Source organism: Piliocolobus tephrosceles, chromosome 12, assembly GCF_002776525.5.
Source record: "Piliocolobus tephrosceles isolate RC106 chromosome 12, ASM277652v3, whole genome shotgun sequence".
Taxonomy (NCBI): Eukaryota; Metazoa; Chordata; class Mammalia; order Primates; family Cercopithecidae; genus Piliocolobus; species Piliocolobus tephrosceles.
The window spans coordinates 76,108,699-76,122,972 of NC_045445.1; the positions used below are offsets into that span (position 1 = coordinate 76,108,699).

At 39.4% G+C, this 14,274-nt stretch overlaps 1 protein-coding gene and 1 non-coding gene across 2 annotated transcripts in view; one reads left to right on the forward strand and one right to left on the reverse strand.

Annotated features, from left to right (window-relative positions):
- Window positions 1-13,619, forward strand: part of MAGT1 (magnesium transporter 1) — a 56,751-nt gene extending 43,132 nt beyond the window's left edge. The window contains exons 8-10 of the mRNA XM_026452146.1: window positions 428-502; window positions 9,112-9,202; window positions 10,722-13,619. Coding sequence (XP_026307931.1) covers window positions 428-502; window positions 9,112-9,202; window positions 10,722-10,737 — 182 coding nt within the window. The 3' untranslated portion in view covers window positions 10,738-13,619. The remainder of the gene's footprint in view (window positions 1-427; window positions 503-9,111; window positions 9,203-10,721) is intronic.
- On the reverse strand, window positions 4,661-4,767 carry LOC111536064. The gene has a single exon (XR_002729642.1). It is a non-coding gene; the product is annotated as a U6 spliceosomal RNA (small nuclear RNA).
- Window positions 13,620-14,274: the final 655 nt, after the last annotated feature.

The window sequence follows — 14,274 nt, forward strand, 5'->3', positions numbered from 1 at the left end:
GCTGAGATTGCATCACTGCACTCCAGCCTGGGTGACAGAGCCAGACCCTGTCTCAAAAAAAAAAAAAAAGCTCTTTAATGTTTTCAAATGTGTTTGAGGTCAGGGCAATAACTGAATGTCCAGACAGGTTATTTCAAAGTGCAATTTTGGGAAAACTCATATTTCATCTGTAAGTTATGGTGGGACATTTGTTTAAAATATCAGTTTTTCTTTGTGCAAATGAAGTGATCTTCCAATTTTAATTTTTTATATCTTCAGAGGAAATAATCGTCGTGCTGTATAGATACAAGATTCCTTGTTTTGATTTTTTATAATGAAGAGTTGAAGGTTTATATATTAATTTAATTTTCTTCACGAGAAACTGGAAATACTAAAATGGGATGTCTTTTATGTCTGTGCGAATTTCTCCTTAAACAATTTTTCTAAGATGGTGGAGTTACCTTAGGAATGGTGCTTTTATGTGAAGCTGCTACCTCTGACATGGATATTGGAAAGCGAAAGAGTAAGTCACCTTACTCAAAATGTAACAGTGCTGCCTGTAATATGGAAAAAGAGTGATCTCTTAATCACTTTTCCTCTTACTTATAGGATAAGTAGGTTATTTTACCCCTTTACTATTTTTTCTTTAAATGTCGTGTCTGTTATTAAACCCCTTTACTATTATAAAATTAGTATATGCTCTATAGAAAATGTAAAAAAAAAAAAAAAAAAAGGAGCATGAAGCATTTATTCCACCACTGAAAAACTAATTATTTGTAAATTGAAATATATTTCTTTCCACTTATAAAAACATCTTAAAAACTATATATATAAAATTTCGACACTTCACTCCCCCTTTTTAAACTGGAGTTAAATAACTAATAACTTTTTCTATATGCGTAATTTTAAACTTATACTCTGTTTTTGTTCGTTTTCTTTAAGACAGGGTCCCACTCTGTCACTCAGGCTGGAGTGCAGTGGCATAATTATAGCTCACTGTAACCTCCGCCCCTAGGCTCAAGCTGTCCTCACACCTCAACTTCCCTAATAGCTGGGACTACAGGCATATGCCACCATGCCCAGCTAACATTTTGTACTTTTTGTAGAGATGGGGTTTTGCCACTTTGCCCAGGCTGGCCTCAAACCCCTGGATTCAAGTGATCTTCCCACCTCAGCCTCCCAAAGTGTTGGAATTACATGCGTGAGCTGCCATGCCTGGCCGACTTATAGTCTATATTGTAATTTAAGTATTCCAATTTTTTTCAATGTTTAGTTTTTTCCTAATTTCAATTATAATTATTCTTCCGTAACTATCATGATACATTAAGCATCATTTTTTTTTTTTTTTGAGATGGAGTTTCGCTCTTATTACCCAGGCTGGAGTGCAGTGGTGCGATCTCGGCTCACTGCGTCCTCTGCCTCCCAGGTTCAAGAGATTCTCCTGCCTCAGCCTCCTGAGTAGCTGGGATTACAGGCGCCAACCACCACGCCCAGCTAGTTTGTTTTGTTTTTTGGTTTTGTGGGGTTTTTTTTGTATTTTTCGTAGAGATGGTGTTTCACCATGTTGGCCAGGCTGGTCTCGAACTCCCGACCTTAGGTGATCCACTCACCTCAGCCTCCCGAAGTGCTGGGATTACAGGCATGAGCCACCGCGCCCAGCCATCATTCTTATTTTACATTGTTTCCTTAAGGTAGATTCCTAGAAAAAGAATAACTGTGTGATCCTCTGTTTTCAATTCTCTTGATGTTTTAATCATTAGAGATTACTTCAGCAAGTTAAAATAATTTAGATTTCTACTACTGGTATTTAAGAATGTTTGTTTCAGCCGGGCACAGTGGATTATGCCTGTAATCCCAGCACTTTGGGAGGCCGAGGCAGGTGAATCACTTGAGGTCAGGAGTTCGAGGCCATCAAGCCTGATCAACATGGTGAAACCTTGCCGGGCACGGTGACTCATGCCTGTAACCCCAGCACTTTGAGAGGCCGAGGCTGGTGGATCACGAGGTCAGGAGATCGAGACCACGGTAAAACCCCATCTCTACTAAAAATACAAAAAAAAAAAATTAGCCGGTCATGATGGCAGGCGCCTGTAGTCCCAGCTACTTGGGAATCTGGGGCAGTAGAATGGTGTGAACCCGGGAGGCGGAGCTTGCAGTAAGCTGAGATCTCGCCACTGCACTCTAACCTGGGCGACAGAGCGACTCTGTCTCAAAAAAAAAAAAAAAAAAAAAAAACATGGTGAAACCCCATCTCTACTAAAAGTACAAAAATTTGGCCAGGCACGGTGGCTCACGCCTGTAATCCCAGCACTTTGGGAGGTCAAGGCGGGTGGATCACGAGGTCAGGAGTTCGAGACCAGTCTGGCCAACCTGGTGAAACCCGTCTCTACTAAAAATACAAAAATTAGCCGGGCATGGTGGCATGCGCGTGTTAATCTCAGCTACTTAGGAGGCTGAGGCAGGAGAATTGCTTGAGCCCAGGAGGTGGAGATTGCAGTGAGCCGAGATCGCACCATTGCACTCCAGCCTGGGTGACAAAGCGAGACTCCATCTCAAACAGCAAACAACAAAAAAAAATTAGCCAGGCGTTGTGGCGCATACCTGTAATCCCAGTTGCTTGGGAGGCAAGGCAGGAGAATCACTTGAACCTGGGAGGTGGAGGTTGCAGTGAGCTGAGATCGCGCCATTGCACTCCAGCCTGGGCTACAAGAGTGAAACCTCATCTTAAAAATTAATAATAAAGAAGAAGAAGAAGAAGGTTTCATTGTATTTTTTTATTTTTTTTTGAGACGGAGTCTCACTCTGTCGCCCAGGCTGGAGTGCAGTGGTGCAATCTCGGTTCACTGCAAGCTCTGCCTCCCAGGTTCATGCCATTCTCCTGCCTCAGCCTCCCAAGTAGCTGGGACTACAGGTGCCCGTCACCATGCCCGGCTAATTTTTTTTATTTTTAGTAGAGACGGAGTTTCACTGTGTTAGCCAGGATGGTCTCGATCTCCTGACCTCGTGATCTGCCTGTCTCAGTTTCCCAAAGTGCTGGAATTACAGTCGGGGGCCACTGAGCCAGCCATTTCATTATAATTTTATCAGCATTAATCTCATAAATATGTATCTGTTTTATAGATACATATAGATTTGCTAATCAGATAAGGTGGAAATATATTATTTTGTACTACTTTTATTGTTATAAGGTCAAATATTTTCCTAAATGTTTATTAGTCATTTGTGTTTATGTTTTTCCTTCTATAAATTGCCCTTTTGTCTTTTGCCATTTATCTGTTAGAGTCTTAGCCCTTTTATTTGGTTTGCAAGGAATTCCCCCCCCCCCCCGCCCTCCGAGACGGAGTCTTGCTCTGTCTCCCAGGCTGGAGTGCAGTGGTGCGATCTTGACTTACTGCAACCTCCGCCTCCCGGGTTTAAGCAGTTCTCCTGCCTCAGCCTCCCATGTAGCTGGGATTACAGGTGCACACCACTGCGCCCAGCTAATTTTTGTATTTTTAGTAGAGATGGGGTTTCACCATGTTAGCCAGGCTGGTCTCGAACTCCTGACCTCATGATCTGCCTACCTCGGCCTCCTAAAGTGCTGGGATTACAGGCGTGAGCTACCCTGCCCAGCCAGACATTTTTTTTTTTTTTTCAAGGCAAGACCTTACTCTGTTGCCCAGACTGGAGTGTGGTGCCGCAATAATGACTCACTGTAGCCTCAAACTCCTGGGCTCAAGCAATCCTACTGCCTCAGCTTCCCAGGTACTGTGACCACAGGCTCATGCTACCACTCCCAGTTAATTTCATTTTATTTTTTGTAGAGATGGGGTCTCACTATGTTGCCCAGGCTGGTCTGTATCTCCTGTGCTCAAGCAACCTTTCCCACTTTGGCCTCCCAAAGTGCTAAGATTACAGGCATGAACCACCATGCCCAGCCTGCATGATCTTTTTATATATTAGAATATTCACACGTTATTGTCTGTTACAGAGAGAAGCTAACAATGTAATTTGGTTTTACTTTCTTGAAATAAGTATAAGTCAAGATTTTCCTTTTATGATTAAAAAGTTAAATGTCAACCAGGTGTGGTGGCTCACACCTGTAAATCCCAGCACTTTGGGAGGCCGAGGCGGGTGGATCACCTGAGGTCAGGAGTTCGAGACCAGCCTGGCCATCATGGCGAAACCCCATCTCTAAAAAAGCAAAAATTAGCCAGGCATGGTGTCATGCACCTGTAATCCCAGCTACTCGGGAGGTTGAGGCATGAGAATCACTTGAACCCAGGAGGTGGAAGTTGCAGTGAGCCAAGATAGCACTACTGCACTCCAGCCTGGGTGACAGAGCGAGACTTCATCTCAAAAAAATAAAAATAAAAATGTTAAATGTCATCAAAATTACCCTACCTAAATAAAGTCTAATATTTACTTTAACTTCTAGAAAAAAGATGAAGATACTAAACTTCAAATTTGAGAAGTACTTGTTTTGCTCAATTAAAATAAATTTTTTTTAGCTGGATGTGGTGCCACACACTTGTAGTCCCAGCTACTTGTGAGGCTGGTACAGGAGGATGGCTTGAGGTCAGTGAGCTATGATCACACCACTGCACTTCAGTCTGGGCAGCAGAGCGAGACTCAATCTCTAAAAGCATAAATTAATGAATTTTTACATACTAGAAAAATATCAGTTTTTAAATTTTTTTTTTTAAATATGGAACACTTCACGAATTTGCGTGTCATCCTTGCACAGGGGCCATGCTAATCTTCTCTGTATGATTCCAGTTTTAGTATATATGCTGCCAAAGCAAGCACTTTATCAGTTTTTAATCCAGTCAGTATACATCCTTTCACTACCTGACTTTTTACGAGATCAGGCGCATTCAGGGTGCTATGGCCGTAGACTCTGCCTGACTTTTAAAAACTTGCCTGTTTCAGTGTTTATTCTTGGGAAAAGGCCATCAAAGTACACTGCTGACATGAACTTAAATTGTTAAACACTTTGGCAACATATACTGTAATAGTCACAATTTGATCTAAGTTTCTTACCTAACAAAATGATCACAAATTAATAGATGTTTCTTTAGCATGTTCTGGGAACTGCTCTAAGCACTTTTAGATGTGTGAAAAGAGGAGGATGCAAGTATATACAGAGTGATGCTATATATATGTATGTGCACATTTTCTTTTTCTTTTTTTTTAATTTGAGACAGGGTCTCACTCTGTCGCCCAGGCTGGAGTGCTGTGGAGAGATCATAACTCACTGCAGCTTTGACCTCCCTGGCTCAGGTGATCCTCCCACCTCAGCCTCCCTACTGGTGGGGACTACAGGCATACACCACCACACCTGGGTAATTTTTTGTAGAAATGGGGCCTTGCTACATTGTCCAGGCTGGTCTTGAACTCCTGGGCTCAAGCAATCCTTCTGCCTTGGCCTCCCCAAATGCTGTGATTTACAGGCGTGAGCTATCACACCCAGTCTATGAGTACATTTTCTTAGAGAATAAAAGGCTAACTTGTCTACACTGAGCATGTGTTAATACTCAGAAAAAATATTTTAATTTTTGTGGGTACATACTAGGTGTATATATTTATGGAGTACATGAGATGTTTTGATATAGTCATGCAATGCGTAATAGACACATCACGGAGACTGCGGTATCCATCCTTCAAGTATTTACCGTTTGTGTCATAAACAATCCAATTATACTTTTTTAGTTATTTCAAAATGTACAATTAAATTATTATTGACTATAGTTATCCTGTTGTGCTATCAAATAGTAGGTCTTATTTATTCTATTTTTTTTGTACACATTAGCCATTCGTACCTCCCCCGGCATTCCCCAACTACCCTTCCCAGCCTCTGGTAACCATCCTTCTACTCTCTATGTCCATGAGTTCAATTGTTTTGATTTTTTAATCCCACAAATAAGTGAGAACATGTGATTTTTTTTTCTGTACCTGAATTATTTCACTTAATGATTTCCAAGGCTGGGCATGGTGGCTCACTCCTGTAATCCCAGCACTTTGGGAGACCAAGGTGGGCAGATTATTTGAGGTCAGAAGTTCTAGACTACCCGGGCCAATGTAGTAAAACCCCGTATCTACTAAAATACAAAGATTAGCTGGGCGTGGTGGGGCATGCCTGTAATCCCAGCTACTTGGGAGGCTGAGGCAGGAGAATTGTTTGAACCCGGGAGGTGGAAGTTGCAGTGAGCCGAGATTGTGTAAATATATATATTAAATATATATATGGTTTACAGTCTTAGATTTAAGTCTTTAATCCATTTTGACTTGATTTTTCTATATGGCAAGAGATAGGGGTCTAGTTTTGTTCTGCCTATGGATATCCAGTTCTCCTGGCACCTTTTATTGAAGAGACTGTGTTTTCCCCAGTGTATGTTCTTGGCACCTTTGTCGAAAATGAGTTCACTGTAGGTGTATGAGTTTGTTTCTGAGTTCTCTCTCCTGTCCCATTGGTCTGTATGTCTGTTTTTATGCCAGTACCATGCTGTTTTGGTTACTGTAACTCTATAGTATAGTTTGAAGTCAAGTAATATGATTCCTCCAGTTCTTTTTGCTTAGGATCGCTTTGACTATTCTTGGTCTTTTGTGATTTCATATAAATTTTATTTTTTCTATTTCTGTGAAGTTGTCATCGGTATTTTGATAGGGATTGCATTGAATCTGTAGATTGCTTTGGATGGTATGGACATCTTAACAACATCGATTCTTCCAGTCCATGAACATGGAACATCTTTCCATTTTTTGATGTCCTCTTCAATTTCTTTCAGCAGTGTTTTATAGTTTTCATCATAGAGTTCTTTCATTTCTTTGGTTAAGTTAACCCTTTTCCCATTTGCCCTGAGAATACTCACCGGCAGTGCTTGTGGCTGCAGTGTTTACCCTGAGATAACTCTGCCACAAAATATCTTGCTTTAATTATTATTTTCACATACACTCTAGTATATCAACTTTGGAAACAAAATTGATATGTCAGATATCACTGGGTTCAAGTGATCCACTACCACTACTGAAAACAGATTGCTGTAAATAGAATAATATACTAGATATCATTCCATTTGTATTTCTATTATAGTGGTATTTCCATTTATAAAATATAGTAATTATTGATCACTGAAAATGTCAAATCCTAGAAAATGTAGCATTCCACGTGTAATGTTTACATCATTCTCGAACAGTTGTTGGCCAGAGATTCATTTGATGAATTCAATTTTTCTGAAATAGACAATTCTGATGATTCAGATGATTCTGATGTTCTGTTTAGTAATAACTCCAACAACAGTTTTTCTGTTTTATTTTAACATTGAAAATCAGATTTACTTCAGCCTCAAAGAGCATGATTATGTAAAATTAAATGAGCATTGGCAGCAAGCTGCACTTCTTTTTTGTAAATGGGAAAAGAATTAAAGAGAAATGTTGTTTAACATTTACACCTTAGCCCCTAGTCATATTGTGTGAAAATTAGAAAAGGCAAAAGAATTGTTCCATAAGTAAAACAAAACTGAAAGTTGATTTTATTTTCTTTTCTTTCTTTTTTTTTTTTTTTTTTTTTTTTAGGGAGAGTCTCACTTTTTCGCCCAGTCTGGAGTGCAGTGGTGTGATCTTGGCTCACTGCAAGCTTTGCCGCCCAGGTTCAAGCGATTCTGCTGCATCAGCCTCCCAAGTAGCTGGGATTACAGGTGCCTGCCACCGTGCCTGGTTAATTTTTTTTGTAGTTTTTAGTAGAGACAGGGCTTCATCATCTTGGCCTGGCTGGTCTTGAACTCCTGACCCATGATCCACCTGCCTTGGCCTCCCAAAGTGCTGGAATTACAGGCGTGAGCCACAGCGCCCGACCAAAAGTTGATTTTCTTATCATTCACTAAGTTTCCCTAGAACAAGCTTGTCCAGTCTGTGGGCCACATGCGGCCCAACACAAATATTTAAACTTCCTTAAAACATTATGAGGTTTTTTTTTTTTTTTGCGATTTTTTTTTTTTTTGCAGCTCATCAGTTTTCATTAGTATTAGTGTATTTTCTGTGTGGCCCAGGACAGCTCTTCTTCCAGTGTGGCCCTGGGAAGCCAAAAGATTGGACACCCCTGCCCTAGAGCTTCCTTTGCTGTTGGACACATGCTTTCCTACATCCCTATCTCTATATTTCTTAGCCATTTTTAGTCCAGGGATTCAAAGAGCCTCACGTCATGGCAATCCATACTTGAGCATTTGGGGATTAGTATTTGTAGTTCACTTTAATAACTGCTGTGCTAATGTAGAACATGACATGTGGGATTAGTGGAGAGAGCTATGAATCTAGGGCTTGGGATCAGATTTTTTTTTTCTCATTATTCAAATAAGAAATCCATGTTGATTGAGTTACGTAATATAAGGCTGTGTAGTTACCTGTGCCTGAATAAAGTACTTTCAAGTGAGACTATCACAGTGAAGTCATCAGATGTTTAAGTTAATATTTATCAATAATACTACAAGGCCAATTTTAGGGGTTTTAAAGTTCAATAAATAAGTAAGCCAGGCACAGTGGTTTATGCCTGTAATTCCAGCTCTTTGGGAGGCTGAAGCAGGAAGATCACTTGAGCCCAGGAAATCAACACCAGCCTGGGCAATGTAGTGAGACCATTTTCTAAAAAAAAATTAAAAAATTAGCCAGGCATGGTGGCACACATCTGTAGTCCCAGCTACTCGAGAGGCTATAGTGGGAGGAGTGCTTGAGCCCAGGAGGTTGAGACTACAGTGAGCTGTGACTGTGCCACTGCACTTCAGCCTGGGCAACAGAGCAAGACCCTGTCTCAAAAAAAAAAAAAAAAACCCAAAAAACAAAATGGGTGATTTTCTTGTCAATAGTAAGACAGTGTTTCTAACAGTAAACCCTTCAGTGTGATGGCTTTAAAGGAATTCATTATTCCATACATTTGAATTGCATAATTATGTGAAGGAGTTACTCTATTACATTGTAATGGAGCAGATTAAAGGAGAAGGCAGATTCCTGAAGATTAAGAAATGGCGATGAAAATTGTTGAAAAGTTTAGATTTATCAATATTGTATACCCTTTCCTTTTCACTCTCTGGAAGTGTAGACTGCCCTGGTTATTTATTATATTCAACCTGCTCATTTTACTCTCCTTTTATTTTTCTGCAGTAATGTGTGTGGCTGGTATTGGACTCGTTGTATTATTCTTCAGTTGGATGCTCTCTATTTTTAGATCTAAATATCATGGCTACCCATACAGGTATGATTCTTCTTTTTTATTTATATAGTGATTACCAATACTTGGAATGATTAGAGTTGATATTGCTTTATAATATTGTTCTTTTTGCTTTGCTTCCAAACTATTTAACTTCTATTCATCTATTTTTTTATTTATTATTTGTTTATTTTTGAGATGGAGTTTTGTTCTTGTTGCCCAGACTGGAGTGCAATGGCACAATCTCGACTCACTACAACCTCTGCTTCCCGGGTTCAAGCGATTCTCCTGCCTCAGCCTACCAAGTAGCTGAGATTACAGGCGTGTGCCACCATACCCGGCTAATTTTGTATTTTTAGTATCAACAGGGTTTCACCATGTTGATCAGGTCTCGAACTCCTGACCTCAAGTGACCCACCTGCCTCATCCTCCCAAAGTGCTGGGATTATAGGCGTGAGCCACTGAGCCCGGCCTATTCATTTATTTTCAGAGACAGGGTCTCACTCTGTCACTCAGGCCGAAGTGTAATGGTGTGTTCATAGCTCATTGTAACCTTGAACTCCTGAGCTCAAGCCATCATTTCACCTCAGCTTCCCAAGAGGCTAGGACTACAGTTGCACATGACTACACCCAGCTAATATTTTTATTTTTTGTAAAGACAGGGTCTTGCTATGTTATCCAGGCTGGTCTTGAACTTCTGGCCTCAAGCGGTTCTCCTGCTCAGCCTCCCAGAGGGCTGGGATTATAGGCATTAGCCAGCCACCATGCCCAGACAGCTGTAATTCAGATATGTTCCATATAAAAATTAATTATAGTATAATGGACAATATTAGTATGTGATTTCTCAGGAACATCTTTTAGGTTTATTTTGCCATACCTAGTTTATTCTAGATATCTCTATAATACATAATGATTAGAACATTTTATGCCATTATCTATTCACATAGCTCCTTGTCTGCATACTATACTTCCTTTTGAAGAACAAATGATTTTTTTAATATGCTTTTAAAAACTTCTCACCTCTACTTTTTTTAAGAAATAGAGTGCCACTGCACTCCAGTCTGAGTAATAGAGTGAGACCCCATCTCAAAAATAATAATTATAATAATTTATCCTCTACAGAATACTAATTGGGATGTGAGGGTAATTTTGCTGGGACTTCTGTTAATTATTTGATCAGCAGAGTTGATTCGGTAGCAGTGTTGTGTGCCTGTAGTCCCAGCTACTCAGAAGGCTAAGGCAGGATGATCACTTGAGCCTGGGAGTCCCAGACCAGACTGGGCAACATAGTGAGACCCCATCTCTAAAAAAACGAAAAAATAAAATTATTAGTTAGTGTCTCCTTTCAGGAGATATTTTAGCTTGAGGGTTGTTCTATTTCGTTTTGTCATAAGACTAATGGGTCTGTCAGTGTTTCTCACTTTTTGTCATTGATACCCAAAGATTATCGCGTACGTACCAAAATGCTCTTTTATCTGTTAAAACCAACATACTGCTTATTGATTAAAAGTAAAGCCTACTTTTCTTTCAGAGACTAATAGATTGGTATATATTTTTGTTTCAGCTTTCTGATGAGTTAAAAAGGTCCCAGAGATATGTTGACACTGGAGTACTGGAAATTGAAAAATGAAAACTGTGTGTGTTTGAAAAGAAGAACGCAACTTGTGTATTTTGTATTACCTCTTTTTTTCAAGTGATTTATATAGTTAATCATTTAACCAAAGAAGATGTGTAGTGCCTTAACAAACAATTCTCTGTCAAAATCATGAGGTATTTGAAAATGATTATCCTCTTAACCTTCTCTTCCCAGTGAACTTTATGGAACATTTAATTTAGTAGAATTAAGTATATTATAAAAATTGTAAAACTACTACTTTGTTTTAGTTAGAACAAAGCTCAAAACTACTTCAGTTAACTTGGTCATCTGATTTTATATTGCCTTATCCAAAGATGGGGAAAGTAAGTCCTGACCAGGTGTTCCCACATATGCCTGTTACAGGTAACTACATCAGGAATTCATTCTTAGCTTTTCCATCTTTGCGTGGATGTGTATACTTTACACATCTTTCCTTTTGGGTAAAGAAATTATATGTGCCACGTGGTCTTCTGAAAATGGAACACCATTCTTTAGAGCACACGTCTAGCCCTCAAAAAGACAGTCATTTCTCCTCCTCCTTGCCTATTTCCTACTGAAATACAGGGCTGTCTGTGATTTTTGTTTGTTTGTTTGTTTTGTTTTGTTGTTTTTTTGAGACAGGGTCTTACTGTGTCACACAGGTTGAAGTGCAGTGGCGTGAGCTCGGCTGACTGCAAACCCTGCCTCCCAGGTTTAAGCGATTCTCCTGCCTCAGCTTCCCAAGTAGCTGGGATTTACAGGTGTGCACCGCCATGTCAGGCTAATTTTTGGATTTTTAGTAGAGACAGGGTTTCGCCAAGTTGTTCAGTCTGGTCTTGAACTCCTGGGCTCAAGTGATCTGCCCGCCTCAGTCTCCCAAAGCGCGAGGATGACATGTGTGAGCTACCACACCAGCGATGTCTATGCTTCTCGATAGCTTTGAACATGAAAAAGGACATCTATTGGGAGGCCAAGGCAGGTGGATTGCTTGAGGCCAGAAGTTAGAGACCAGCCTGGCCAACAAGGCAAAACCCCGTCTCTACTAAAAATGTGAAAATTAGCTGGGCTTGGTGGCTCATGCCTGTAATCCTAGCTACTTGGGAGGCTGAGGCACGAGACTTGCTTAAACCTGGGAGGCGGAGATTGCAGTGAGCCAAGATCATGCTACTGCACTCCAGTCTGAGTGACAGAGTGAGATTCTGTCTCAAAAAAAAAAAAAATCTCTAAATACAGGATTATGATTTCTGCTTGAGTATGGTGTTAACTACCTTGTATTTAGAAAGATTTCTGATTCATTCCATCTCCTTAGTTTTCTTTTAAGGTGACCCATCTGTGATAAAAATATAACTTTAGTGCTAAAATCAGTGTGACTTATACATGGTCTAAAATGTTTCTGCAAATTAGAGTTTGTCACTTATTCCATTTGTACCTAAGAGAAAAATAGGCTCAGTTAGAAAAGGACTCCCTGGCCAGGTGTGGTGGCTTACACCTGTAATCTCAGCACTTTGGGAGGCCGGGGCAGGCAGATCATGAGGTCAGGAGTTCGAGACTATCCTGGCCAACATGATGAAACCCCATCTCTACTAAAAGTACAAAAATTAGCTGGGTGTGGTGGTGGGCACCTGTAATCCCAGCTACACGGGAGGCTGAGGCACGAGAATCACTTGAACTCAGGAGATGGAGGTTGCAGTGAGCCAAGATCACGCCACTGCACTCCAGCCTGGCAATAGAGCAAAACTCCATCTCAAAAAAAAAAGAAAAAAAAAAAAAAAGAAAGAAAAGGACTCCCTTAGAATGGGAAAGGAAAATCATAAAATACTGAGTTGTTGCCTGTATATAGAAATTAAGCGTTTCTCGAAAGCTGTTCTGTGTTTTGCCGTTATTTTGTCTTTATTCTCTTCCTTTAGGTGGAGAAACAAAGTACAAATTTGAAGGGATTTTTTTTATTTTGTCTTTTTTTTTCTGTCAGTGGGAATAACCATATGTGCTAACCAAATTTCTGTGAAGAATATTTTCATGATTATCATTATATCTAACTATAACCTCCTCATAGTTGTGAAGAGTAACCTGAAATGCCACTGTTGTGGAAATAGGATAATTGTAATTGTGAAAAAATAATTTTAAGGAAATCTTACAAGTATTACATTAAAAAGATACTATGACTGCCACCTGCTATTTACCTTCTAATAACCCTGCCATGTGGTTTGCAGAAAGAGATGGATATAGTAGCCTTAGAAGAAATATTTTATGTGGGTTTTTTTGTTTTTTTTACTAGATTTCATGGATGAGGGGATATGGTTGACCTTTTACTCTTTAATGGAGCAGCCACTTTTTGTTAATTACTCACCTGTAAATTGTGAGATTCTGAATTCCTTACCTGCTATTCTTGCACTTGTCTCAGGCCAAATCTATGCTATGGTTCTAATGAGACTTGTATGAAGATGCCCTGATTTGTACAGATTCACCACAGGAATACTACTGCCATGTAATCTGTATAGTTCCAGATAATTTGACATGATCATTGACAGAATGACAGTTTTTTGTATTTGCTTTTTCTCCCTTCAAGAGCACATTCTTCTGTAAGGAGAGAGGCAGCATTCTGGCTAAAATGTGTAGAAAGCTAATTTACTACACTTATAAAATAGTGTTACTTTTGTGAAAATTTTGAATTAGCTTTCATATGAAGTGCCTTAAGTAGACTCTTCATTTACTTTTCTAGTAATGGTTTAAATATCATTTGTTATGCATTTTTAAGATACAATTCAGAATGACTCATTGTAGTGGCAAAATAACCAAATGTCTGGCTGTTTGCTTTTTGACCATATCAATAAACTTTTACAATCTAAATTCTGAGTTTTTGATTACCATCTAAAGAGGAGTGAGTTTTAAACACTAAACTAGAATTGTAAAATTAGGATATTCCATTTTGAAGTTATAGTTAAATTCATTTAAATTTCATATTGTCCTAAGGACAGTTTGATGGGACAGTTTCTTTAAGTATTTCTGGATTGGGATATATTCTTCTAGGAATCTATACATGGTCCCTCATTCTTAATGTTGTTACCCATTAGGTGAGTCAGAACAACCAAGATGAGTAGATAAATGATTGTTTGCAACAATTGATCTACCTTTCGTCCCAGACAGTGAACATTCCTTGGCTAGGTAATTTCCTTTTGGTAATAAAACCTTGATTTGAAAGTTACCCTGGCAGATTATCAAGTTATATGAAACTAGACAGCAGCTCATTTGCAAACATGGAGTAGAAACACTGCACAGGGAGCAAAGAGATCTTTTAGCCCTTACTCTGTTTCTGTCTAACTATATGACCATAGGTGTCACCTGAACCTCTCTGAACATATTTCTTTATACTAAGTAGAGTGTATTAGACTAAATTACCTTAGTAGTCTTTCCTGCTGTATTGTTCTATTATGCAAAATATTAAAGATGCACTTAAATTTGAATAGATAATATTTTTATATCCGGATTTGGTGCTGAACTAAAA